The 27603-nt window shown below is 46.9% G+C and overlaps 1 protein-coding gene across 2 annotated transcripts in view; it reads left to right on the forward strand.

Moving 5' to 3' along the window:
• The window catches only part of slc4a11 (solute carrier family 4 member 11), a 218406-nt gene that overhangs the window by 39254 nt on the left and 151549 nt on the right, over nucleotides 1-27603 (forward strand). For both annotated transcript variants that reach the window (XM_078224199.1, XM_078224209.1), the window contains exons 2-3: nucleotides 2938-2982; nucleotides 26728-26880. In XM_078224199.1, coding sequence (XP_078080325.1) covers nucleotides 2938-2982; nucleotides 26728-26880 — 198 coding nt within the window. The remainder of the gene's footprint in view (nucleotides 1-2937; nucleotides 2983-26727; nucleotides 26881-27603) is intronic.

The raw sequence follows: 27603 nt of genomic DNA on the forward strand, positions 1-27603 counted from the left end.
TAGCCTCCACCACTTCAGTGGGCAGAGAATTCCAGAGATTCACCACCCTCAGAGAAGAAGTTCCTCCTCAACTCTGTCCTAAACTGACCCCCCTTTATTTTGAGGCTGTGCCCTCTAGTTCTAGTTCCTTTCTAAGTGGAAAGAATCTCTCCACTTCTACCCTATCCAGCCCCTTCATTATCTTATAGGTCTCTATAAGATCACTCCTCAGCCTTCTAAACTCCAACGAGTACAAACCCAATCTGCTCAGTCTCTCCTCATAATCTACACCCCTCATCTCTGGTATCAACCTGGTGAACCTTCTCTGCACTCCCTCCAAGGCCAATATATCCTTGTGCGAGTAAGGGGACCAAAACTGCACACAGTATTCCAGCTGCGGCCTCACCAGTGCCCTGTACAGATGCAGCAAGACATCCCTGCTTTTATATTCTATCCCCCTCGCGATATAGGCCAACATCCCATTTGCCTTCTTGATCACCTGTTGTACTTGTAAACTGAGTTTTTGCGACTCATGCACAAGGACCCCCAGGTCCCTTAGCACTGTAGCATGTTGTAATTTTTTTCCATTTAAATAATAATCCAATTTGCTATTATTTCTTCCAAAGTGAATAACCTCGCATTTGCCAATGTTATACTCCATCTTTTTTTTTTTAACTGGTCGGTGCAACATCGTGGGCCGAAGGGCCTGTTCTGCGCTGTAATGTTCTATGTTCTATGTTCTATCTGCCAGATCCTCGCCCACTCACTCAGCCTATTCAAATCTCTCTGCACACCTTCCGCTTTCTCCAAGCAATTCACTTTCCCACTTATCTTCGTGTCATTAGCAAACCTTGTTACCCTACACTCAGTCCCCTCCTCCAGATCATCTATGTAAATAGTAAACAGTTGAGGCCCCTGTACCGATCCCTGCGGCACGCCACTAGTCACCATCTGCCAACCAGAAAAGTACCCATTTATTCCAACTCTCTGCTTCCTGTTGGATAGCCAATCCACGCTAACACCCTACCCCAACTCCGTGTGCCCCAATCTTCTGCAGCAACCTTTTGTGAGGCACCTTATCGAATGCCTTTTGGAAATCCAAAAACACCACACCTACTGGTTCCCCTCCGTCAACCGCACTAGTGACATCTTCATAAAAATCCAGTAAGTTCATCAAACACGACTTTCCCCTCATGAATCCATGCTGCGTCTGCTTGATCGAACCATTCTTATCCAGATGGCCTGCTATTCTTTAATGATGGATTCCAGCATTTTCCCAACTACAGACGTTAAGCTAACCGGCCTGTAGTTACCCACCTTTTGTCTACTTCCTTTTTTAAACGGCGGCGTAACAGTAGCCGTTTTCCAATCAGCTGGTACTACCCCAGAGTCCAGTGAATTTTGATAAATAACTACTAACGCATCCGCTATTACCTCCGACATTTCTTTCAGTACCCTGGGATGCATTCCATCCGGGCCCGGGGACTTGTCCACCTTCAGTCCCATTAGTCTACCAAGCACTGCCTCTCTAGTAACAATAATTGTATTGAGTACCTCTCCTCCTACCAAAACTCGATCGTTAATATTCGGTAAACTATTTGTGTCTTCCACCGTGAAGACCGACACAAAAATCCTATTTAAAGTCTCAGCCATTTCCTCGTTTTCCACTATTAAATCCCCCCTCTCGTCCTCCAAGGGTCCATATGGGGAGAATGTGTGGGGTTTGCACAGAGTGACCCAAGCTGGGAATCGAACCGGCTCCCTGGTGTTGTGAGGCAGTAGTGCTAACCACTGTGCCGCCAGGCCACCTTATTGCTGAGAGTCTGGAGCCGCTAGTCGGCCAGATCAAATTAGGATGGAAATCTTCACCCCTGGAGGATGTTGGTAAAGCAGATTTGATTTTTGTTTAATAATTTATTTATGTGACTAGTATTTCATTCCAGGTTTATTAATTAGCGTGAACTTAAATATCTCCAGCTGCCGTGGTGGGATTTGAACTTGTATCTCTTTGTTCCTGGATTACTCCAGGAGTCTAAAGATGGAGAGGGGCAAAGCCATTAAGGGATTTTAACATGATCATTTTTATATTGGGTCCTGAATGATCAGTCAAGGAGGGAAATTTCTGGCACCTGCCTGAATCGAATCGAGCCCAGCTCGAGGCTAGCAGGCAGAGAAACACTCTGGCTATGCAAATTATCGAGGAGTCGAATAATATCGTCCGGAAAAGAAACTGGAACAAACATTTCAGGTTCCTGATTTAAAAGCTTTCCCAGTAATGGACACAGGTGCCAAAGATAGCTTGACTCTCAAAACAATTCAACAGTCCAGAGGTGTGTGCGTTAGGTGGATTGGCCATGCTAAATTGCCCCTTAGTGTCAGGGGGACTAGCAGGGTAAATGCATGTGGTTATGGGGATAGGGCCTGGGTGGGATTGTGGTTGGTGCAGACTCGCTGGGCTGAATGCCTCCTTCTGCACTGCACGGATTCTATGATTCTAACCTTTCCAACATCAAACCCAATCTTCCAGCACATGGGAGAATCATCATCTGAAATGTAATTCATAGAATCATAAGGCGCAGAAGAGGCCCATCGGCCCATCGAGTCCGCACTGGCGCATCAGAAACACCTGAACTCCCACCTAATCCCACCTGCCAGCACTTAGCCCATAGCCCTGAATGTTATGATGTGCCAAATGCTCATCCAAGTACTTTTTAAAGGATGTGATTATTGAAAACTTTCTGTTTAATTAAAGTTTTGACAAGGGGGTGGTGGGAGAACACTCCCAATGTAGGACAGAAGCGACAGGTGAGTGGGACTGACAGCATTGGATGAAATGGGGAGTATCAGTGGGATGATGGTAGACTGACCCAGACCGCAGTGCCATTCCTTTCCAAGGTGTGTGACTGTAAGCTCATTTTGTGCTTGAGTTAAATCCTACTCGTTTTTATTTCAATCTAGATACTCCAACCTCAACGGTGAACGGATACTTTTTCCAGGAAAGTGGTGAGTGAGTTAATGCTTTAATTACCGAATGTGAATGATTTATTGGAGTCGATATCTGTTTTCAAGTGGGGAGATGTGGAAAGTACACCAATGGTTAACTTTAAATATTACCCTTCCGTATGGAACTCTGACAGCATGACCTTTCTGTTAGGTGCTGGTTTGATTTTTTTTAATAGCTTAAGTGTTGCAACCTAGCGCAGGAATGTATGATGGCAATATTTACTTGTGTTAAGAGTCGCTGGATTTTAAAGTAGTTCATTGTGTGTGAAGGACTGAAAGATGTGCAGTGGTGGCAGAAGGAGCAAGTAAATCCTCCTCGCCTGAACTTAGTGGGTTTAAGCACAAGGTTGTGGGGTTATATGCTAATGATTTTCAAACTGGTTGTGTGAATAAGGAAGAATCTTGAGTGAACATTTCTGTACAATGGGTGCAACGCGACAGTTAAGTGAGATATAAGCGAGTGCTGAAGATGGATGGGTTTGGAAAGATTATTTTTCACTTGTTGACTGGATGTGGACATCACTGGCTAAGACCAGCATTTATTGCCCTTGAGGAGGTGGTGGTGGTGAGCTGCCGGCTTGAGTCACTGCAGTCCCTCTGGTGTAGGGGCCACCCAGAGCTGGCGGAGAATGAAGAAGAACTATTTGCCTTGGTTTAGGAAAAGAGAATGGGGTTGATTCTCCCAGCCTGCTGCGGGCCGAGAGACTTAAGCGGGAGGCCATGTTAGCGAGCTTTCCGCTGGATGCCATATCCCCCACGTGTCTCCGGCCGCCAGATTTCGGGCATCGTAGGCTCTGCGCCAGAAATCGGCACGGAGCTGATTACAGTATTTAAACTCTAATTTTATTGGCGGGCCTGGGGCTGAAATCTTTGGGCCTGCTAGCCTAGCCTACCCCCCCCCCCCCCTTTTACTAACGCGGAGCTGGCGGACCAACCCCGCTGGAGTGAACGGATGGGGGGGCAGTGATCAGGGGGATGGGGGGATTGGAGGGGTAGCATTGCAGGGTCATGAGGCTGGCCAGCGACTGGGGGGGGGGATCGTCCGTGCGGGACTGCTGCGCATGCGTCGATCTTGGCTCTGACATATTGCCGCGTGCGCATTGGCCCGCTCAGCGCTATGCTGCTGGCCTTTCAGCGGGAATAGGCCCCACTCACTGATTTTTAATGGGATTCACGCTGAGGCTCTCTGTGGTGACCGGAGTGTGGGCAGTGCAAGATTTAGGCATAAGCTAAATAAGCTACAGCTTAGGGCCTCACAATCCTCAGGGCCTCAATTTAAGTTGTTTCTGATTTTGCAAACTATTTCATTATTACTTGTATTAATAAAAGTGATCATGATTACTTATTTTGTCAGCATTTTGTGTATATATATTAATGTATCTTAAAATTATTTTAAAATTTTACATTTAAGTAAGGTAGGGTTCTGAAGACTGTGGAGGAACAGAGATCTTGGGGTCCATATCCACAGATCTCTGAAGGTTGCCACTCAAGTGGATAGAGCTGTGAAGAAGGCCTATAGTGTGTTAGCTTTTATTAACAGGGGGTTGGAGTTTAAGAGCCGTGGGGTTATGCTGCAACTGTGCAGGACCTTGGTGAGACCACATTTGGAATATTGTGTGCAGTTCTGGTCACCTCACTATAAGAAGGATGTGGAAGCGCTGGAAAGAGTGCAGAGGAGATTTACCAGGATGCTGTCTGGTTTGGAGGGTAGGTCTTATGAGGAAAGGTTGAGGGAGCTAGGGCTGTTCTCTCTGGAGCAGGGGAGGCTTGATGGAGGTTTATAAAATGAAGAAGGGGATAGATAGAGTGAACGTTCAGAGACTATTTCCTCAGGTGGATGGAGCTATTACAAGGGGGCATAACTATAGGGTTTATGGTGGGAGATATAGGAAGGATGTCCGAGGTAGGTTCTTTACGCAGAGAGTGGTTGGGGTGTGGAATGGACTGCCTGCAGTGATAGTGGAGTCAGGCACTTTAGGAACATTTAAGCGGTTACTGGATAGGCACATGGAGCACACCAGGATGATAGGGAGTGGGATAGCTTGATCTTGGTTTCAGATAAAGCTCGGCACAGCATCGTGGGCCGAAGGGCCTGTTCTGTGCTGTACTGTTCTATGTTCTATTGTTTCCAGGGTATACTATATTATCTATGAGAGAGATCAAGCCAGCCAAATGATAAATATGTAATCAGTAAATGCATTCATTTGAAAATAATTTGTATTTTTCACTTTAAATACCTTGCTATTAAATAATTAAAAGGCGCAATTATGTTTTCAATTTTTTTGTGGCGACCTGAGGTCCTGTTTTGGTACGCACCTTTGTGAGACCTTTTGGTGTAACGTTTTAACAAGGGGCCTCCAAGCTTTATATAGCCTAGGGCCTCACCAAGTCTAAATCCGGCACTGAGTGTGGGAAATTCATTTTGAAAATCCTGCTGGAAAAAAACCCTGCGGAATTTACTCCTGTTTTTACACAAATTCAGCACTTAGAATTTTTTTGGGAGAATTCCACCCCATGTGAATTTGAATAACACCCCTCTCTGCTCCTGTGAGATGTTTCAAAATGCTTCCTCATCATTTTGCTGTTAGTCTTTTGTGTGTCGGGGGAAATTAGCACACAAAAATGCCCATAACCCGTAATGGGATGAGGTGAGCCAGAAGGTGGTGAATCATTGGCATTCATTGCCAGAGGGCTGTGGTGTGTATGGGGTGTATCATTGAGTGTATTTAAGACACAGACAGATAGGTTCTTGATTGGTAAAGAGATCAAAGGTAATGGGGTTGAGAAGCTTATCAGCCATGATTTTTATTTTATTTTATTATTGTCACATGTATTAGTATAAAGTGAAAATTATTGTTACTTGCACGCTATACAGACTAAGCATACCATTCATAGAGAAGGAAAGGAGAGAGTGCAGAATGTAGTGTTACAGTCATAGCTAGGGTGTAGAGAAAGATCAGCTTAATGCAAGGTAAGTCCATTCAAAAATCTGATAGCAACAGGAAGAAACTATTTTTGAGTCGGTTGGTATGTGACCTCAGACTTTTGTATCTTTTTCCTGACAGAAGAAGGTGGAAGAGAGAATGTCCAGGGCACGTGGGGTCCTTAATTATGCTGGCTGCTTTTGAGTCAGCGGGAAGTGTAGACAGAGTCAGTGAATGGGAGGCTGGTTTGCGTGGTGGATTGGGCCACATTCACGACCTTTTGTAGTTTCTTGTGGTCTTGGACAGAGCAGGAGCCATACCGAGCTGTGATATAACCAGAAAGAATGCTTTCTATGGTGCATCTGAACGGCGGAGCAGATTTGATGGATTGAACGGCCTAATTATACTCTTGCATCTTGTGATGAGGTGTGCCCTGCTTCTCTCGGCATTGTGCCCGGGGACTTATCTGAACATTAGACCAGGCCTTGGTTATATCAGACAGTTCACTGCAGTGCTGTACGATTCGCACTTCAAGTCCTCGAGTACAATCTAAACCCACGTACGCCTCCGAGGTTGTTAATTTTTTAAAAAGAAGCTCTAACAAGTTCCGCTAATTATTTGCTTGCCTCTTCCCTGCACCTCCCAGCAGGTAAACATATTTTTTTGTCCAGAGTGCACTGTTTTTCAGACACACAAAATTTGAAGTTTATTTATTAGCATCTCAAGTAGGCTTGCATCAATACTGTAATGAAGTTACTGTGAAAATCCCCCAGTCGCCACACTCCGGCGCCTGTTCGGGTACACTGAGGGAGAATTTAGCATGGCCAATGCACCTAACCAGCACATCGTTTTGAACTGTGGGAGGAAACCGGAGCACCCGGAGGAAACTCGCGCAGACGTGGGGAGAATGTGCAAACTCCACACAGACAGTGACCCAAGCCGGGAATCGAACCCGGGACCCTGACGCTGTGAGGCAGCAGTGCTAAGCCCTGTGTCATCCTAAAATAAAACTGGAGAAGTGAACTTTTGGCTGTCAAGTTGGATTCAAATCGGCATACTATTCAGTGTTAAAGCATTTTTGACGGCAAAGCAAACTGGAATGTAATTTCCACCTTCCTGCCTGCTCCCCATAACCCTTCATCCCTCTCCTAATTAAAAACCTATCTTATCTCCCCCTTAAATTTATTTAGTGTTCTGGTGCCCACCGCACTCTGGGATGGAGAATTCCACAACAGAACCGCAACAAATATCAATCCGCAATACTCGCTATTTAAACCCAACATCACTGATACCTCTAACCTAAAGCTGTTGATCTTAAACCAATGGAAATGGCTCCTGTGCCACCACTTGGGTGGGAGCGAATGGTATTCTGGTTTGCTTTGCTGTGGAATGCATTGGCACCGAAATGTTCCTTACCTGAATGCTCGAAGCATTTCCAACAAGTTAGATTGCACAGGTTGCAATGTATGAGTATGATGCATTAGCTATTAGGGCGGCACGGTGTCTCAGTGGTTAGCACTGCTGTCTCTCCGCGTCAGGGACCCGGGTTCAATTCCACTCTTGGAAAACTATCTGTGTGGAGTTTGCACGTTCTCCCCATGTCGCGTGGGCTTCCTCCCACACTCCGAAAGATGCGCGGGTTGGGTTGATCGGCCATGTGGAATTGCCCCTTGGTTTCCTAAGATATGTAGGTTGGGAGGATTAGCAGGGTTACGGGGATAGGGTCCGGGTGCGATGCTCTGTTGGAGAGACAGTGTTGACTCGGTGAGTTGAATGGCCTCCTTCTGCACTGTCGGGATTCTATGATTGATTCTAACTCGCCAGGACCTGATGAACTGCACACTAGGGTTTTAATGGAAATGGATCCATTGGTTGAAATTATTTGTACCTCGCTTCATTCCGGGAAGGTACCAGAAGATTGGAAAATGGCCTCGCATTGGCTGTTGTTTGACAAAGGAGAAAGGCAGGGAACTATAGACCAGTTAGTTCAACATCTTGCCAATAATAGATGTTAGAGTCAATAATTAAAGAGGAACTGGCTAATCTTTTCGGAAAATGGAATATAATCAAACCTCCTCAACATGGTTTGATGAAAGGTAAATCATGTTTGACAAATTTGTTCGATTTCTTTGAGGATATAACAGGTAGAGTAGATAGAGGGGAATCTGTGGATGTAATGTATTTAGATTTCCAAAAGGCATTTGACAAGATGGTGCATAAGATTGGATGACTGGTGCATAAAGCCCATGGAATTGGAGGAAGTGTGTTAGTATGGATTGAAAGAGATGTAATTGCTAGGCCTCTGACGGAAATCTTTGTCTCTTCATTGGACACATTGGTCCCTGAGGATTGGAGGATAGTGAATGTGGTACCGTTATTTAAGAAGGGTAGCAGGGATAACCCGGGTAATTATAGGCCAGTGAGCTTGACGTCCTTGGTAGGGAAGTTGTTGGAGAGGATTCTTAGACAGGATGTATGCGCATTTAGAACGGAACAAGCTCATTAGTGACAGATAGCATGGTTTTGTAAGAGGGAGGTCGTGCCTTAAAAATTTGGTGGAGTTTTTTGAGGAAGTGACAAAAACGGTTGACGAAGGAAGGGCTGTGGATGTCGTCTATATGGATTTCAGTAAGGCATTTGACCAAGTCCCACATGGCAGGTTGGTTAAGAAGGTTAAGGCCCATGGGATACAAGGAGAGGTGGCTAGATGGGTAGAGAACTGGCTTGGCCACAGGAGACAGAGGGTAGCGGTCGAAGGGTCTTTTTCCGGCTGGAGTTCTGTGACCAGTGGTGTTCCGCAGGGCTCTGTACTGGGACCTCTGCTATTTGTGATATAGATAAATGATTTGGAAGAAGGTGTAACTGGTGTTATCAGCAAGTTTGCGGATGACGCGAAGATGGCTGGACTTGCGGATAGCGATGAACATTGTCGGGCAATACAGCAGGATATAGATAGGCTGGAAAATTGGGCGGAGTGGTGGCAGATGGAGTTTAATGCAGATAAATGCGAAGTGATGCATTTTGGAAGAACAAATGTAGGGGGGAGTTGTACAATAAATGGCAGAGCCATAAAAAGTATAGAAACACAGAGGGACCTAGGTGTGCAAGTCCACAAATCCTTGAAGGTGGCAGCACAGGTGGAGAAGGTGGTGAAGAAGGCATATGGTATGCTTGCCTTTATAGGACGGGGTATAGAGTATAAAAGCTGGAGTCTGATGTTGCAGCTGTATAGAACGCTGGTTAGGCCACATTTGGAGTACTGCGTCCAGTTCTGGTCGCCGCACAACCAGAAGGACGTGGAGGCGTTAGAGTGCAGAGGTTTACCAGGATGTTGCCTGGTATGGAGGGTCTCAGCTATGAGGAGAGGTTGGGTAAACTGGGGTTGTTCTCCCTGGAAAGACGGAGAATGAGGGGAGACCTAATAGAGGTGTACAAAATTATGAAGGGTATAGATAGGGTGAACAGTGGGAAGCTTTTTCCCAGGTCGGAGGTGACGTTCACGAGGGGTCACGGGCTCAAGCTGAGAGGGGCGAGGTATAACTCAGATATCAGAGGGACGTTTTTTACACAGAGGGTGGTGGGGGCCTGGAATGCGCTGCCAAGTAGGGTGGTGGAGGCAGACACGTTGGCATCATTTAAGACTTATCTTGATAGTCACATGAGCAGTCTGGGAATGGAGGGATACAAACGAATGGTCTAGTTGGACCAATGAGCGGCACAGGCTTGGAGGGCCGAAGAGCCTGTTTCCTGTGCTGTACTGTTCTTTGTTCTTTTGAAAACTGGCTGTCAAATAGAAAACAGAGTTGGAATAAATGGGTCCTTTTCAGAGGGGAAAGATGCAACTAGAGATCCGATCTTGGCCGGCAATTGTTCACGATTTACATTAATGACTTGGAGGAAGAAAGGTAAGGTTTGCCAATGATACGAAGGGCAGCTGTGAAGAGGATATTGTGACTCTGCAATGGGATATAGATAAGATTGGGTGACTGGGTGAAAACCTGGCAAATGGAGTTTAATGTGGGGAAGTGTGAGGTCATGCAGTAGGAGAAATCAAAAGGCAGATTATTATCTCCATGGAGAAGAGACTGCAGGTGAGTGAAGTACAGAGGGATCTTGGTGTTCTAATACATCAATCACAAAAAGGAAGCAAACAGGTCCAACAAGTAGTTAAGGCGGCAAACGGCATTTGGACCTTTATTGCAAAGAGGTGTGTGTTTTAAATTGGGGCGATTTGGTTGTGATTGTACAGGGTGTTGGTGAGGCCTCACCTGGAACACTGCATACTGTTGTACCTGTTAATTCTCAGATACTTTCAACCAGTTTACTTACTCCAAGGTTTTACCCCGGTGCCCTTATTTGCAAGGTGGACAAAGGACAAACACAAGTAAAGGTTCAACAAGTTTATTAATAATAACACTATTAACCCTTAAATTACCCACATAAAACAAGAGGATACACCAGATTCAAGTATACTACACGTAAAGATGGTTTGGTTAAACTGCAGGCCCGATTCTCTGAGTCCCTCTGGTTTGTCGTCACGAAGGTGAGTCTCGATGGCCGCTTCTTCCTTCCTTCCTTCTCTGGTCAGTCTTCCGAATGGTCACGGCTGTCTCCCCTGTCGAGTCTTCGCTCCGTGTGCCTCTGAGTGTGTCCCTTTATCCCCAGCCTGCTTGCCTTTCCAGAAACTTCTCTGGCTTCCGGCCAATGAGGTCCCAGGAGGGGGTTCCAATACCCAGTGGGTTTCTTGATGTCTGCCTGACAGGACACCAGGGTCCGCCCCCCAGGTGTCCATCTCCATGTTGTTGAACTTGTTATCAGGTAAGGTTTCTACAGGATCTCTTGGTGACAGAAAGTCTGGCCCGATCTGGGCTTCTAACAATAGACTGATGCATTTCAATGAGGTGCCATGATCTCCTGCTAAGTCTCAAGTAGAGTGTAATGACCTTTGATGGGTGGTTGATGGGTCAGGCCCAGACACGTTTGTGTATTGTACAATTGGCCTGCCTGCGGTTTGACTGTGTTTGATTTCAATGTGCCCAATTCTTTAATTTAGGATATCCAATTTTATCAGCCTTAAAACTAGGCCCTGTTTATATCACCACAGTCATGATGTGGAGATGCCGGCGTTGGACTGGGGTAAACACAGTAAGAAGTTTAACAACACCAGGTTAAAGTCCAACAGGTTTATTTGGTAGCAAACGCCACACCGCTACCAAATAAACCTGTTGGACTTTAACCTGGTGTTGTTAAACTTCTTACTATATCACCACAATACAGATTTGGTCCCCTTACCTTAAACAGGATATAGTAACATTGGAGGCAGTCCAAAGGAGGTTCACCAGACTAATTCCTGGGATGAGAGTGCTGTCCTATCAAGAGAGACTAAATTGCCTGGGTCTGTACTCCTTGGAGTTTAGAAGACGAGAGGTGATCTTATTCAAACATATAAAATTCTGAAGTGGCTTGCCCGGGTAGATGTTGAGATGTTTTCACTAGTGGGCGAGTCTTGAACAAGGGGACGTAGCTACAAGATAAAGGGCCGGTTATTTAAAACTGAGGCGTGTAGAAATTTCTTCTCGCAGAGGGTGGTGAATCTCTGGAATTCTCTGTCCCAAAGGGTGCTGGAGGCTGGATCATTAGAAGTATTTAAAGTGGAGGTGGATAAATCTTTGATGGATCGAGGATTAGAGAGCGATGGGGAAATGGCGCAGAACAGGATTTGAGCCATGATTGTATTGAATGGCAGGGCAGGCCTAACATAGAACATAGAACAGTACAGCACAGAACAGGCCCTTCGGCCCACGATGTTGTGCCGAGCTTTATCTGAAACCAAGATCAAGCTATCCCACTCCCTATCATCCTGGTGTGCTCCATGTGTCTATCCAATAACCACTTAAATGTTCCTAAAGTGTCTGACTCCACTATCACTGCAGGCAGTCCATTCCACACCCCAACCACTCTCTGCGTAAAGAACCTACCTCTGATATCCTTCCTGTATCTCCCACCACGAACCCTATAGTTATGCCTGAAAGGCCTGGTGGCCCACTCCTGCTTCTATTTCATTTCATAGAATCCCTATAGTGCAGAAAGAGGCCATTTGGCCTATCGAGTCTACACCAACCACAATTCCACCCAGGCCGTATCCCAATAACCCCATGCATTTACACTCGCTAGTCTCCCTGTCACTAAGGGTCAGTTTAGCATGGCCAATCCACCTAACCCGCACATCTTTGGACTGTGGGAGGAAACCGGAGCACCAGGAAGAAACACGGGGAGAACGTGCAGACTCTGCACAGGCAGTGACCCAAGCCGGGAATCGAACTGGGGTCGCTGGTGCTGTGAGGCAGCAGTGCCACCATGCCACTGGTAATCGAGTGTGGAGATCTGTTCATTGCTGGTCAGACACAGACTTCGTTCCAAGCTGAAGTGACCATCCCTATCCAATAGTGAACTGATTCTCCTGGTTCCATACTCGTTCAGCGACTACAATGTTATACCAGTCAAATAATCTTTCAGGCTTTCGACATTTGGCCTCCTAGACTTGAGAGGCTGTGATAGCTGATGCTCCTGCCTTGTTTGCAGTGAACTGCTTGCTTGTTTTAAGTGGGGTCAAACTAACTTGGGGCAAAACTGATTTTTAAATGCAAGTCAGATAACCCTTGAGGCACAGTGAAGGGAGCGGGTGGGAGGGCTTGAAGGTTGGGTGGAGTTGATGAATCCAGGTTCAAGTTCATTTGTTTTTTGGTGTACCAATTAGGGATAGGTCCAGTGTTGTGCCAAAAAGGCGCACACTGACAGCAAATATATTTAACCTGAATTATGGGTTTTGCTTTTCTCATTTTCAATCAATTAGGATTCTGTTGAACCATAGAATCCGCACAGTGCGGAGGCCTTTTGGCCCATCAAGTCTGCAATCCCATCCAGGCCCTATTCCCGCAACGCCTCATATTTACCCTAGCTAGTCCCCCTGACACTAAGGAGCGATTTAGCATGACCTATCCGCCTAACTCACACATCTTTGGACTGTGGGAGGATGATGTGGAGATGCCGGCGTTGGACTGGGGTAAACACAAAAAAGAAGTTTAACAACACCAGGTTAAAGTCAGCTGAAGAAGGGGCTTGGAGCTCCGAAAGCTTGTGTGGCTTTTGCTACCAAATAAACCTGTTGGACTTTAACCTGGTGTTGTTAAACTTCTTACTGTGGGAGGAAACCAGAGCACCCAGAGGAAACCCACGCAGACATGGGAAGAACATGCAAACTTCACATAGACAGTGACCCGAGGCCGGAATTGAACCCGGGTCCCTGGCGCTGAGAGGCAACAGTGTTAACCGTTATGCCACCATGCCGCCCATACTAGAACAAAAGAGGCAGTTAGAACAAAATTCAACATTTTAGCTCTTTTGATAGCGGAGCCTCCAGTACATACACCATCTAGAAGGCTGCTGGCAAAACTGCCAGCAAGCATCACATCAGATAAGCTCTTCAATCATCAGACTCTTCCTTTTCTCTCTTCCAAGGTTCCCCCAGCACCGTCACACTCAATTACAAACCCTTGAATCAAATGGAGGAATCTCTGTTTCAGTGGAACACTGTGGAGTGGATGAAAGCATGTTGCTGACATCTAGTGGGAGGGCTTCATTGCTGCTGTCACCAATTTTGAGATCTTGCTCATTCCATTTTAATCAAACATCTCCCTAAAAGATCCAAAGAGGTTCCTTGGTTCCACAGTGGCAATCAAAGCAGAGCAGGGAGTCTCCTATGTCCTCAGCCAACATCGTTCTTTCAATGTAATCAGAATTTAACTGGCCATTTTTGACCAGTTGTGGGATACACTGAATGGGAGCACCAACTGTGTCCGTGCAAAATTTTAAATTAATTTGTGGGATGTGGGCATCGGTGGCTACACCAGCAGTTATTGCCATCCCTAATCGCCCTTAAGACGATGGCGGCGAGCTAACTTCCTGAACCGCTGCAGTCCAAGTGGTGTAAGGTGCTGTTAGGGAGGGAGTTCCAGGATTTTGATCCAGCGACGGTGAAGGAACGGTGATATATTTTCAAGTCAGGATGGTGAGAGACAGGAAACCTCCAGCTGGTGTTGTTCCCATGTATCTGCTTTCTTTATAGAAACATATAAGATTATGAAGGGAATAGATAAGACGAACTTAGGGCCTTAATGCTTATGCGGAATTTGGATGTGATTGCGGTGACGGAAACTTGGTTAAAAGAAGGACAGGACTGGCAGCTGAATATTCCGGGGTATAAGTGTTTTAGGCGAGACAGAGGAGGGGCTAAAAAAGGTGGGGGAGTAGCGATATTAGTTAAGGAGCATATTTCCGCGGTGCAGAGGGTAGACAACTTAGAGGGGTCATGTACTGAGTCGCTGTGGGTGGAACTCAGAAACAGGAAGGGTGCAGTCACTATGCTGGGGGTGTACTACAGACCACCCAACAGCCCACGGGAAGTGGAGGAAAGGATATGTCAGGAGATTCTGGATAGGTGTAGAAAAAATAGGGTTGTTGTAGTGGGGGACTTTAATTTCCCTGGCACAGACTGGAAAGTGCTTAGAGCTGGGGGTCCGGACGGGGAGGAATTTGTAAAATGTGTACTGGAAGGTTCTTTGGAACAGTATGTAGATAGCCCGACTAGAGAGGGGGCTATACTGGACCTAGTTCTGGGAAATGAGCCCGGTCAGATCGTCAAAGTTTCGGTAGGGGAACATGTGGCAAAGAGTGACCACAACTCTGTTAACTTTAGGATAGTAATGGACAAGGATGAGTGCTGTCCTACGGGCAGGGTGCTAAATTGGGGGAAGGCTGACTATAGCCGGATTAGGCAGGAATTGGTGGATGTTGATTGGGAGAGGATGTTCGAGGGTAAGTCCGGGTCTGGCATGTGGGAGTCTTTTAAGGAACTATTGATAAGGCTGCAGGATAGGCATGTGCCTGTAAAAAGGAAAGATAGGAAAGGTAGGATTCGAGAGCCCTGGATAACCAGGGAAATTGAGGATCTGATTAAAATGAAAAGGGAGACGTACGTCAAGTCCAGGCAACTGAAAACCGATGGAGCTCTGGAGGAATACAGAGAGAGTAGGAAAGAACACAAACGGGGAGTTAGAAGGGCAAAAAGAGGTCACGAGATGTTCTTGGCAGGCAGGATTAAGGAGAATGCTAAGGCATTCTATTCATACGTTAGGAACAAAAGAGTTGTCAGGGAGAAAATCGGACCTCTCAGCGACAAAGGAGGGGAATTATGCTTAGAACCCAAGGGAATAGGGGAGATCCTAAATGAATACTTTGCATCGGTATTCACGAAGGAGAGGGGCGTGTTAACCGGGAGTGTCTCGGAGGGAGGTGTTGACCCGTTAGAGAAAATCTCCATTACAAGAGAGGAAGTGTTAGGTTTTTTAGGGAACATTAAAACTGACAAAGCCCCAGGGCCTGATGGCATCTATCCTCGACTGCTCAGGGAGATGAGAGATGAAATTGCTGGGCCTCTGACGGAAATCTTTGTCGCTTCTTTGGACACGGGTGAGGTCCCTGAGGATTGGAGGATAGCGAATGTGGTCCCATTGTTTAAGAAGGGTAGCAGGGATAACCCAGGAAATTATAGGTCGGTGAGCTTGACGTCCGTGGTAGGGAAGTTGTTGGAGAGGATTCTTAGAGACAGGATGTATGTGCATTTAGAACGGAACAATCTCATTAGTGACAGACAGCATGGTTTTGTAAGAGGGAGGTCGTGCCTTACAAATTTGGTGGAGTTTTTTGAGGAAGTGACAAAAACGGTTGATGAAGGAAGGGCTGTGGATGTCGTCTATATGGATTTCAGTAAGGCATTTGACAAAGTCCCACATGGCAGGTTGGTTAAGAAGGTTAAGGCTCATGGGATACAAGGAGAAGTGGCTAGATGGGTGGAGAACTGGCTTGGCCATAGGAGACAGAGGGTAGTGGTCGAAGGGTCTTTTTCCGGCTGGAGGTCTGTGACCAATGGTGTTCCGCAGGGCTCTGTACTGGGACCTCTGCTATTTGTGATATATATAAATGATTTGGAAGAAGGTGTAACTGGTGAAATCAGCAAGTTTGCAGATGACACGAAGATGGCTGGACTTGCGGATAGCGAAGAGCATTGTCGGGCAATACAGCAGGATATAGATAGGCTGGAAAATTGGGCGGAGAGGTGGCAGATGGAGTTTAATCCGGATAAATGCGAAGTGATGCATTTTGGAAGAAATAATGTAGGGAGGAGTTATACAATAAATGGCAGAGTCATCAGGAGTATAGAAACACAGGGACCTAGGTGTGCAAGTCCACAAATCCTTGAAGGTGGCAACACAGGTGGTGAAGAAGGCATATGGTATGCTTGCCTTTATAGGAGGGGGTATAGAGTATAAAAGCTGGAGTCTGATGATGCAGCTGTATAGAACGCTGGTTAGGCCACATTTGGAGTACTGCGTCCAGTTCTGGTCGCCACACTACCAGAAGGATGTGGAGGCGTTAGAGAGCGCAGAGAAGGTTTACCAGGATGTTGCCTGGTATGGAGGGTCTTAGCTATGAGGAGAGATTGGATAAACTGGGGTTGTTCTCCCTGGAAAGACAGAGAATGAGGGGAGATCTAATAGAGGTGTACAAGATTATGAAGGGGATAGATAGGGTGAACAGTGGGAAGCTTTTTCCCAGGTCAGAGGTGACGATCACGAGGGGTCACGGGCTCAAGGTGAGAGGGGCGAAGTATAACTCAGATATTAGAGGGATGTTTTTTACACAGAGGGTGGTGGGGGCCTGGAATGCGCTGCCAAGTAGGGTGGTGGAGGCAGGCACGCTGACATCGTTTAAGACTTACCTGGATAGTCACATGAGCAGCCTGGGAATGGAGGGATACAAACGATTGGTCTAGTTGGACCAAGGAGCGGCACAGGCTTGGAGGGCCGAAGGGCCTGTTTCCTGTGCTGTTCTTTGTTCTTTATAGAAGCAGGGAAGTTGTTTCCACTGGCGGGTGAAACTAGAACTAGGGGGGCATGGCCTCAAAATAAGGGGAAGCAGATTTGGGACTGAGTTGAGGAGGAACTTCTTCACACAAATGGTTGTGAATCTGTGGAATTTCCTGCCCAGTGAAGCAGTTGAGGCTACCTCATTGAATGTTTTTAAGGTAAGGATAGATACATTTTTGAACAGTAAAGGAATTAACAGTTATGGTGAGTGGGCGGGTAAGTAGAGCTGAGTCCACAAAAAGATCAGCCATAATCTTATTGAATGGCGGAGCAGGCTCGAGGGGCCAGATGGCCTACTCCTGCTCCTAGTCCTTATGTTATTATGTCGTTGTCCTTCTAGATGGAAGTGGTCATGGGTTTGGAAGGTGTTGTCTAAGGAGCTTTGGTGAGTTCCTGCAGTGCACCATGTCGATGGTACACGCTACTGCCACTGTGCATTGGTGGCAGAGGGATTGGATATCAGGGGTGATATCAAGCGGGCTGCTTTATCATGGACGATGTTAAGCTTCTTGAATGTTGCAGGAGTTGTTCCCATCTAGGCAAGTGGAGGGTATTCCATCACACTCCTGACTTGTGCCTTGCAGATGGTGGCGAGCTTTAGGGAGTCAGGTGGAGAGTTACTTGCCACAGCATTCCTAGCCTCTGACCTTTGACTCGCTGTTGTCGCCATAGTGTTTATATGGCGAATTCTGGTGAGTGGTGACTCCCAGGATGCTGATAGTGGGGGATTCAGTGATGATGATGCCGTTGAATAACAGGGGTGATGTTTAGATTCTCTCGTTGGAGATGGTCATTGCCTGGCACTTGTATGGCATGGGGCAGCACAGGGGTTAGCACTGCTGCCTCACAGTGCCAGGGACATGGGTTCAATTCTGACCTCGGGTCGCTGTCTGTGGGAGTTTGCACATTCTCCCCATGTCTGCGTGGGTTTCCTCCCGGTGCTCTGGTTTCCTCCCACAGTCGAAAGATGTGCGGGTTAGGTTGATAGGCCATGCTAAATTCTCCCTAGTATCGGGATTAGCAGGGTAAACATGTGGAGTTGCGGGAATAGGGCCTGGGTGGGATTGTGTTTGATGTAGACTCGGTGGGCTGAATGGCCTCTTTCTGCGCTGTGAGGGATTCTATAAATGTTACTTGCTACTTAAGAGTGGTGATTCAAAAGTGATGTTCCTCAAGATTAGTGCTGGGGACATTGTTGTACACGGTTTACAGATGATTTGGACTCCGGAATTGGAAGTACAATGCCAAAATTGTTGGGGAAGTACAAAATTAAAGGGCATAAATGGAAATAAATCCAATACTTCTGTGAATGGTAAGATTGTGGACCTTGTTGAGTTGTTGAAGCAAAGAACATTGATGGGGGAGAGGGGTGTGGAACAAAAAGACGGGTATTGAAGAATAAGTTGATGAGTTTGAATGAAGCAAGACTGCAGATAGGTGGGGTATGATATGCTGGCTCAGAGCTGCTGGTCTAAACGGACCATTTCTGTGTTGGAGCCTCCATCTAGAGCTGGATGTTAGGTAGCTGAAAGGTAATATCCCTTCTCCCTGCCAGAGCCATTTAAGATCGAGCGCTTTTGCTGAATAAACAGGAACTCACCACAGTCTGCCAACTACCAAATCTGCTGTAGTCTTCAGAGGGTGCAGTACTGTAAAAATAATCCCAAACACCACTTCTGCTTTGGGCCTCTTCAGTATAAGTGACATAAATTGCAAGCCAAATAGCCTGTGTGTATTGTTTGTGTGTTTTTTTGTCTTTTCCCTTGAGAGTAGGAGGGAGCGAGAGAGAACATTTCCTTGTCAGCCCGTGTCGATGCTGCTTTATATCCGTAGTAACTCTAATCAGTTAGCACTACAGGAAGAGCTGGCCACACTCAGTGTTATATCTAACCAAAGCCACGTGGATTTAAACCCCTTGAATGTTTTTCTTTATTGTTTGTTTTTTTAAAATAATAGGGCGTTGTGGAGAAGAATTTGGTACTGCGTGGTTTAAAAAAAAAATTGTGAAGATTACAAAGTTTTGAAAAGTCATCCAGCTTAAAAGTGACATGTAATCCACCAATGAAGGGCAGCACGGTGGCGCAGTGGTTAGTAATGCTGCCTCACAGTGCCAGGGACCCGGTTTCGATTCCGGCCTTGGGTGACTGTGCAAACTCTACACAGACATTCTCTGTGGGTTTCCTCCGGGTGCTCTGGTTTCCTCCCACAGTCCAAAGATGTGCAGGTTAGGTGTGGATTGGCCATGCTACATTGCCCCTTAGTGTCTGACGATATGTGGTTTAGGTGGATTGGACATGGTAAGTGCGCAGGGCTCGGGGGAATAGGGAAGGGGGGGTAAGGCTGGATGATCTGTTGGAGAGTTAGTGCATACTCGATGGGCTGAATGACTGCCTTCTGCACTGTAGATTCAATGGATTTAATACTATTAGCTTGAAGTAGATTTTCCGACAAGCCAGTGCAGGGCCTGCCTCGTATCTTTGGAGGTCTGGTCCCCTTTGTGGCCAAATAGCACCACTTCCATTTGAGCATTAATGCCGTCATTCCCGCAAGACTTCGTGCAGTTGGGCTATTCCACTTACTTTTACTGCGGCATGGTGGCACAGTGGTTAGCACTGTTGCCTCACAGCGCCAGGGACCTGGGTTCGATTCCCGGCTTGAGTCACTGTCTGTTTGCACGTTCTCCCCGTGACTGCGTGGGTTACCTCCGGGTGCTCCGGTTTCCACCCACAGTCCGTCAGTCCGTGCTGGCTAGGTGCATTGGCCATGCTAAATTTCCCCTTTGTGTCAAGGGGATTAGCTTGGGTAAATGCATGGAATTATGGGGATAGGGGTTCGGCGGGATTGTGGTGGGTGCAGACTCAATAGGCCAAATGGCCTCCTGCATTGTAGGATTCTATGATTTTATGATTTTATGCTTTATGCGCAGATTGATTTTGAGTATGAATGCTTATTTTGGAGTGTGGAGGGGGGATGGGTTGGGGGATGGGGTTAAGTATCGATTTACACTGCTTTGATTTTTGTAGTATAGACTGTTGGCACAGGAGATAGCGTATCCAAAGATTATCCGGGTGAACCATTTTCCTGCAGCACCTGCGCACAACTTCAATTATTTAACCCTCTGCTACAACAGGGCATTGACTGTTGTCCGATATTCGGCAAGTGCATCATAAATGAACCCAATAATTACAAAACAAATTTCCAGTTTTTAATGTCCACTTAAGAACTTGCTCCTGCTGACGCTGGTAAAGTTTATTTATTAGTCACAAGTAGGCTTACATTAACACTGCAATGAAGTTACTGTGAAAATCCCCTAGTCGCCACACTCTGGCGCCTGTTCGGGTACACTGAGGGAGAATTTACCATGGCCAATGCAACGAACCAGCACGTCTTTGGAATGTGGGAGGAAACCGGAGCAGCCAGAGGAAACCCATGCAGACACGGGGCGACTGTGCAAATTCCACACCGTGACCCAAAGCTGAAATTGAACCCAGTCCCTGGCGCTGTGAGGCAGCAGTGCTAGCCACTGCCACCGCACTACCCATGCTGTGGATGAGTGAAGTTCAGTTGATGTAGTTAATATGGATTTATATTATGATTTATGATTTTATGAGGGGTTAAAGCACATGGAATTCAGGGAAACTTGGCGAGATGGATCAGAAATTGGCTTAGTAATAGAACACAAAGGAAAGGGATTGAAGGCTGTTCGAGTGACTGGAGGCCGGTGTCCAGCGGTGTTCCACAAGGATCAGTTCTGGGACCTTACTGTTTGTTATACACATAAATGATATAGATGAAAATGTGGGGGGAATGATGAGCAAGTTTGCGGATGACACCAAGATTGGTCAGGTGGTTAACAGTGAAGAAGCTGGTTGTAGGTTACAGGGAGATGTAGGTGGGCAGAGCAGTGGCAGGTGATATTTAACCCTGCTAAGTGCGAGGTGATGCACTTTGGAAGAAGAAGCAAGATGCTTGACGAACATGTTGGATTTTTATGAAGATGTGACTAGGGCGGTTGATGGAGGAGAACCGGTGGATGCGGTGTTTTTGGATTTCCAAAAGGCGTTTGATAAGGTGCCCCATAAAAGGCTGCTGAAGAAGATTAGGGCACATGGAGTTGGGGGTAGTGTGTTAAAGTGGATTGGGGACTGGCTATCCGACAGGAAGCAAAGAGTCGGAATAAATGGGTGTTTTTCCGGTTGGAGGAAGGTAACTAGTGGCGTGCCGCAGGGATCGGTACTCGGGCCGCAACTGTTTACCATTTATATAGATGATCTGGAGGAGGGGACGGAGTGTAGGGTAACGAAGTTTGCAGACGACACAAAGATAAGTGGAAAAGTGAATCGTGTGGAGGACGGAGAAGATCTGCAGAGAGATTTGGACAGGCTGAGTGAGTGGGCGAGGATATGGCAAATGGAGTATAACGTTGATAAATGCGAGGTTATACACTTTGGAGGAAATAATAACAAATGGGATTACTATCTCAATGGAAACAAATTAAAACATGCTACCGTGCAAAGGGACCTGGGGGTCCTTGTGCATGAGACACAAAAGCCCAGTCTGCAGGTACAACAGGTGATCAAGAAGGCAAATGGGATGTTGGCCTATATTGCGAGGGGGGATAGAATATAAAAGCAGGGATGTCTTGATGCACCTGTACAGGGCATTGGTGAGGCCGCAGCTGGAATACTGTGTGCAGTATTGGTCCCCTTATATGAGGAAGGATATATTGGCATTGGAGGGAGTGCAGAGAAGGTTCAGCAGGTTGATACCGGAGATGAGGGGTTTGGATTATGAGGAGAGGCTGAGGAGATTGGGTTTGTACTCGTTGGAGTTTAGAAGGATGAGGGGGGATCTTATGGAGACTTATAAGATAATGCGGGGGCTGGATAGGGTGGAGGCGGAGAGATTCTTTCCACTTAGTAAGGAAGTTAAAACTAGAGGACACAGCCTCAAAATAAAGGGGGGTCGGTTTAAGACAGAGTTGAGGAGGAACTTCTTCTCCCAGAGGGTGGTGAATCTCTGGAATTCTCTGCCCACTGAGGTGGTGGAGGCTACCTCGCTGAATATGTTTAAAGCGCGGATGGATGGATTCCTGATCAGTAAGGGAATTAAGGGTTATGGGGATCAGGCGGGTAAGTGGTACTGATCCACTTCAGATCAGCCATGATCTTATTGAATGGTGGGGCAGGCTCGAGGGGCCAGATGGCCTACTCCTGCTCCTATTTCTTATGTTCTTATGAGGGAGTATTTAATGAATGGCAGGACACTGGGAAGCTCCGAGGAACAGGGGGATCTTGGGGTAATTATTCACACATCCCTGAAGTCAGCAGAGCAGGTGAATAGTTAAGAAACATAGAAGAAACATAGAAAAACTACAGCACGAAACAGGCCCTTGGGCCCCACAAGTTGTGCCGAACATATCCCTACCTTTTAGGCCTACCTATAACCCTCCATCCTATTAAGTCCCATGTACTCATCCAGGAGTCTCTTAAAAGACCCTATTGAGTTTGCCTCCACCCACTACTGACGGCAGCCAATTCCACTCGCCCACCACCCTCTGTGTGAAAAACTTCCCCCTAACATCTCCCCTGTACCTACCCCCCAGCACCTTAAACCTGTGTCCTCTCATAGCAGACATTTCCACCCTGGGAAAAAGCCTCCGAGAGTCCACCAGATCTATGCCTCTCAACATCTTATATACCTCAATTAGGTCTCCTCTCATCCTACGTCTCTCCAAGGAGAAAAGACCGAGCTCCCTCAGCCTATCCTCATAAGGCATGCCACTCAATCCAGGCAACATCCTTGTAAATCTCCTCTGCACCCTTTCAATCTTTTCCACATCCTTCCTGCAATGAGGCGACCAGAACTGAGCACAGTACTCCAAGTGGGGTCTGACGAGGGTCTTGTATAGCTGCATCATTATCCCCGGACTCCTAAACTCAATCCCTCAATTGATAAAGGCCAGCACACCATACACCGCCTTAACCACCTCCTCCACCTGCGGGACCGGTTTTAGAGACCTGTGGACCCGGACCCCAAGGTCCTTCTGATCCTCTACAGTACTAAGAGTCTTTCCCTTTTATATTGTACTCCTTCATCCCATTTGACCTGCCAAAATGGACCACTACGTGTTTATCTGGGTTGAAGTCCATCTGCCACTTCACCGCCCAGTCTTGCATCCTATCTATGTCCCTCTGTAACTTCTGACATCCCTCCAGACTATCCACAACCCCACCAACCTTTGTGTCATCGGCAAACTTACCAACCCATCCCTCCACTTCCTCATCCAGGTCATTTATGAAAATGACAAACAGCAAGGGTCCCAGGACAGATCCCTGGGGCACACCACTGGTGACCGACCTCCATTTAGAAAAAGACCCATCTATACCCACTCTCTGCCTCCTTTGGGCAAGCCAGTTCTGGATCCACAGGGCAGCAGCCCCTTGGATCCCATGCCCTCTCACTTTTTCTTGAAGCCTTGCATGGGGGACCTTATCGAACGCCTTGCTAAAATCCATATAAACCACATCTACCGCTTTCCCTTCGTCAATGTGTTTAGTCACATTTTCGAAAAACTCCACCAGGCTTGTAAGGCACGATCTGCCTTTGACAAAGCCATGCTGAGTATTCTTGAGCATACTAAACCTCTCTCAATGCTCATATATCTTGTCCCTCAGGATCTTCTCTATCAGCTTACCAACCACTGAGGTTAGACTCACCGGTCGGTAATTTCCTGGGCTATCCCTATTCCCTTCTTGAAAATAGGAACCACATCCGCAATCCTCCAATCCTCCGGCACCTCTCCCGTCTCCATCGACGACGCAAAGATTATCGCCAGAGGCTCTGCAATCTCTTCCCTCGCTTCCCACAGTAACCTGGGGTACATCCCATCCGGACCCGGCGACTTATCTATCTTGATGCCATTCAAAGATTCCAGCACAACCTCTTTGTTAAAGTCCACATACTCAATCTTTTCAGTCCACCACAAGCCCGCAGTACATCCACCCAGGCCCTTCTCCTCTGTGAAAACCGAGGCAAAATACTCATTAAGCACCTCTGCCATTTCTACTGGTTCCGTACGGATTTTCCCGCCTTCACCTTTTATAGGCCCTATTCCTTCACGTCTCATCCTTTTACTCTTCACATATTTATAGAACGCCTTAGGGTTTTCCTTAATCCTACCTGCCAAGGCCTTCTCGTGACCCCTTCTGGCTCTCCTAATTTCCTCCTTTAGTCCCTTCCTACAAGCCGTATGCTCATCTAGATCCCTATCTTCGCCAAGCTCTCTGAACCTTTTGTACGCTTTCCTTTTCTTCTCGACTAGGTCCCGCACAGCTTTCGTGCACCACGGTTCCTTTAACCTACCAACTCCTCCCTGTCTGCTCGGAACGTTGTCCTGTAGAACTCTAGACCGACATTCCTTGAAAAACTGCCACCTCTCTTCAGTACATTTCCCCGAGAATATCTCCTTCCAATTTACTCCTCTAATTTGCCGCCTTATGTTTTCATATTTCCCCTTACTCCATATAAACGCTTTCCTAGCTTGCCTGATCCTCTCTTTTTCCAATGCAAGCATAAAGGAGATAGTTATGATCGCTATCCCCAAGATGCTCTCCCACTGAGAGATCTGACACCTGTCCAGGTTCATTGGTCAGTATCAGATCAAGTACAGCCCCTCCTCTTGTAGGCTTGTCCACATGCTGTGTCAGGAAACCCTCCTGAACATACCTAACGAACTCCTCCCCATCCAATCCCCTTACCCTCGGGATATTCCAATCTATGTTTGGGAAATTAAAGTCTCCCATCACAACAACTCTGCTATTACTGTAACTCTCCAGGATCTGTTCCCCTATCTGCTCCTCCACCTCCCTGTTACTATTGGACGGCCTATAGAAAACTCCCAGCAAAGTGATCGACCCCTTCCCACTCCGAACTTCCACCCACAGAGACTCTGTAGACAATCCCTCTACAGCTGTGACACTATTCCTGATCAGCATTGCCACTCCACCCCCTCTCTTGCCTCCCTCCCTGTCCTTCCTGAAACATCTGAATCCCGGCACCTGGAGTATCCAGTCCTGTCCCTGAGACATCCAAGTCTCCGTAATGGCCACCACATCATACTTCCAGACATCGATCCACGCTCTGAGCTTATCCCCTTTATTCACTGTACTCCTGGCATTAAAGTAAACACATCTCAATCCTTAAGAAGGCATATGGGATACTTGCTTCTATCAGCCGTGGCATAGAGTATAAGAACAAGTAGGTTATGTTGGAGTTGTACAGAGATTGGTTAGGTCACAGCTGGAGTACTGTGTGCAGATATGGTCACCTCACTATAGGAAGGAAGTGATTGCATTAGAAGGGGTACAGAGGAGATTCACCAGAATGTTGTCTGGGATGGAGCATTTGAGTTGTAAGCAGAGACTGGATAGGCTTGGATTGTTTTCTCTCGAGCAGAAAAGGCTGCGAGGGAACATGATTGATTTATGAGGGGTATGGACAGAGTGAGGAGGGCGCAGTTGTTCCCCATGATTGAGGGGTCAATCATGAGGGGGCATAGTTTGAGGGTAACGCGTAGAAGATTCAGGGGGGGAGGTGGGAATCTGGAATGCACTGTCTGGGACGGTAGTGGAAGCCGGAAGCCTTACAAAAAAAAAAAAATATTTGGATGAGCTCTTGAAACGTCATAACATTCAAGGATATGGGATGAGCACGTCTTTAGTGGTAGTTACTGTCGGTGCAGACGCCATGGGCCGTAGGCCTGTTCTGCGCTGTATGACTCGATGGCTGTTCACACCAGCGGAATTTTCCCATCCCGCTGCAGTGAAGAGATTTGGCTGGGCGCCAAATTCTCCGATATTGCTGCAGCAGGAGCGTGGCATAAATGGCCGGTAAGATCGCACGCAATGTCTCTGAGTCTATGGCTTGTCAGCTCTCCAGCCAGCAGCCGAGACTCCTGCTTCATTCCACACAATTTTGCGTATTGACTGAAATCCTGATGTTTCTAGAAAGGTAGAGCGCAGTGGTAGATAAAACTGTGCTCTGATTTTTACCAAGGTACTTTTTTTTTAGTAAATACTGTTGGAACATAATTATCCCTGGAGTTTAGATGGGGGTGGAAGTGCTTTAAACAGACGCGTACGAGTAGACTTTGTGTAGGTTGACTGCAGCTTTTCCGAGTCTCCAGGAATCATAGAAACATAGAAAATAGGAGCAGGAGGAGGCCATTTGGCCCTTCGAGCCTGCTCCACCATTCATCACGATCATGGCTGATCGTCCAACTCAATAGCCTAATCCTGCTTTTTCCCCATAACCTTTGATCCCATTCACTGCAAGTGCTATATCCAGCCGCCTCTTGAATACATTAAATATTTTGGCATCTTAATCCAAGATTAATCTCGTGGCAGTCCAAAAGCAACCTCGGAGAAGAATTGTGGAGGTGTTTTATTTTAACCAAAGCATTTGAAGAATTTTTTTTTGAGGCAATTAAACAAAAGCTCTTGAAATTGGGGAAAATCCCATTGTTTGATGGCTGGGAGCCATCCAATTGGGTAACTGTTTGTTTTCTGATTGGTTTGGGAAGGTGGGGAACCATGAGGATGGATATGTTGCCTGACTGACGGCAGTGGCAGGAACTGAGGCTGGGTTGATTGGACAACAGGAGGTCCATGTGATGCTTGCCTCCAGAGACGGTGACCCCTAGTGGACTGGCAGCATCCAGCATGCCTTTTCTCTTTCTTGAAATAAACTGTGCCATTTACCTCTGGGATAGGGCAACCTCGGTCGAGAACCTCGGTCGAGAACCTCGTTAACAAGACCATTTTATTTTGCTTCAGATGATATGCAACCCGACCGTGAAGAAGATGGCAGCGAGAGCCCAGCGCATTGGGCGGACGAAACCGACGAAACTGTAAATGCGTCCACCCTGTCCGGTGACAGCCTCCGCTTCTACGTCAATGTCAATGTGGAATTGCAGCAAACTGCAGATGGTGAGTTTAAGAAGTGTCACGTTATCCTGGTACAAAACAATGGGCAGTTATTTATTTTCGTAACAATGAGCGCCCTTGTCAATCCCGGGGTGACTAAAAATGTTGAACGTCAAACACCGTCACCTGCTGCTGTTCCACTCACTGCTTGTGTGTCCCCGTGCACATTGTATTAACAATCCAGAATACCCAGTGGCGTTCAGTTGTCACTGCTGACTTTAGATGGATGGGTGTCAGGATACTTGGACGTGGGGGTCATGACATCTGACCTCGGTTCTGTATCTGCTGCGCTTGCCAACAGAGGACTATTGTCGCAGGAAGGAACATGAGTACTGGTGCTCTCTCTCTTTCTCTGACTTCCTCCGTGCAATCGCCGTTGCCCACCCACTGCCCCACCCGAATCCAGACAAGGTACTGAGGCCAATTGTGATTGATTATCCCTTGGTGAGGCCACACATAGAATATTGTGTGCAGTTTTGGTTTCCTTTTAAGAACATAAGAACTAGGAGCAGGAGTAGGCCATCTAGCCCCTCGAGCCTGCCCCGCCATTCAATAAGATCATGGCTGATCTGAAGTGGATCAGTTCCACTTACCCGCCTGATCCCTATAACCCCTAATTCCCTTACCGATCAGGAATCCATCTATCCGTGATTTAAACATATTCAACGAGGTAGCCTCCACCACTTCAGTGGGCAGAGAATTCCAGAGATTCACCACCCTCTGAGA

The sequence above is a fragment of the Mustelus asterias genome, chromosome 1, assembly GCF_964213995.1.
Source record: "Mustelus asterias chromosome 1, sMusAst1.hap1.1, whole genome shotgun sequence".
In the NCBI taxonomy this organism is placed as follows: Eukaryota; Metazoa; Chordata; class Chondrichthyes; order Carcharhiniformes; family Triakidae; genus Mustelus; species Mustelus asterias.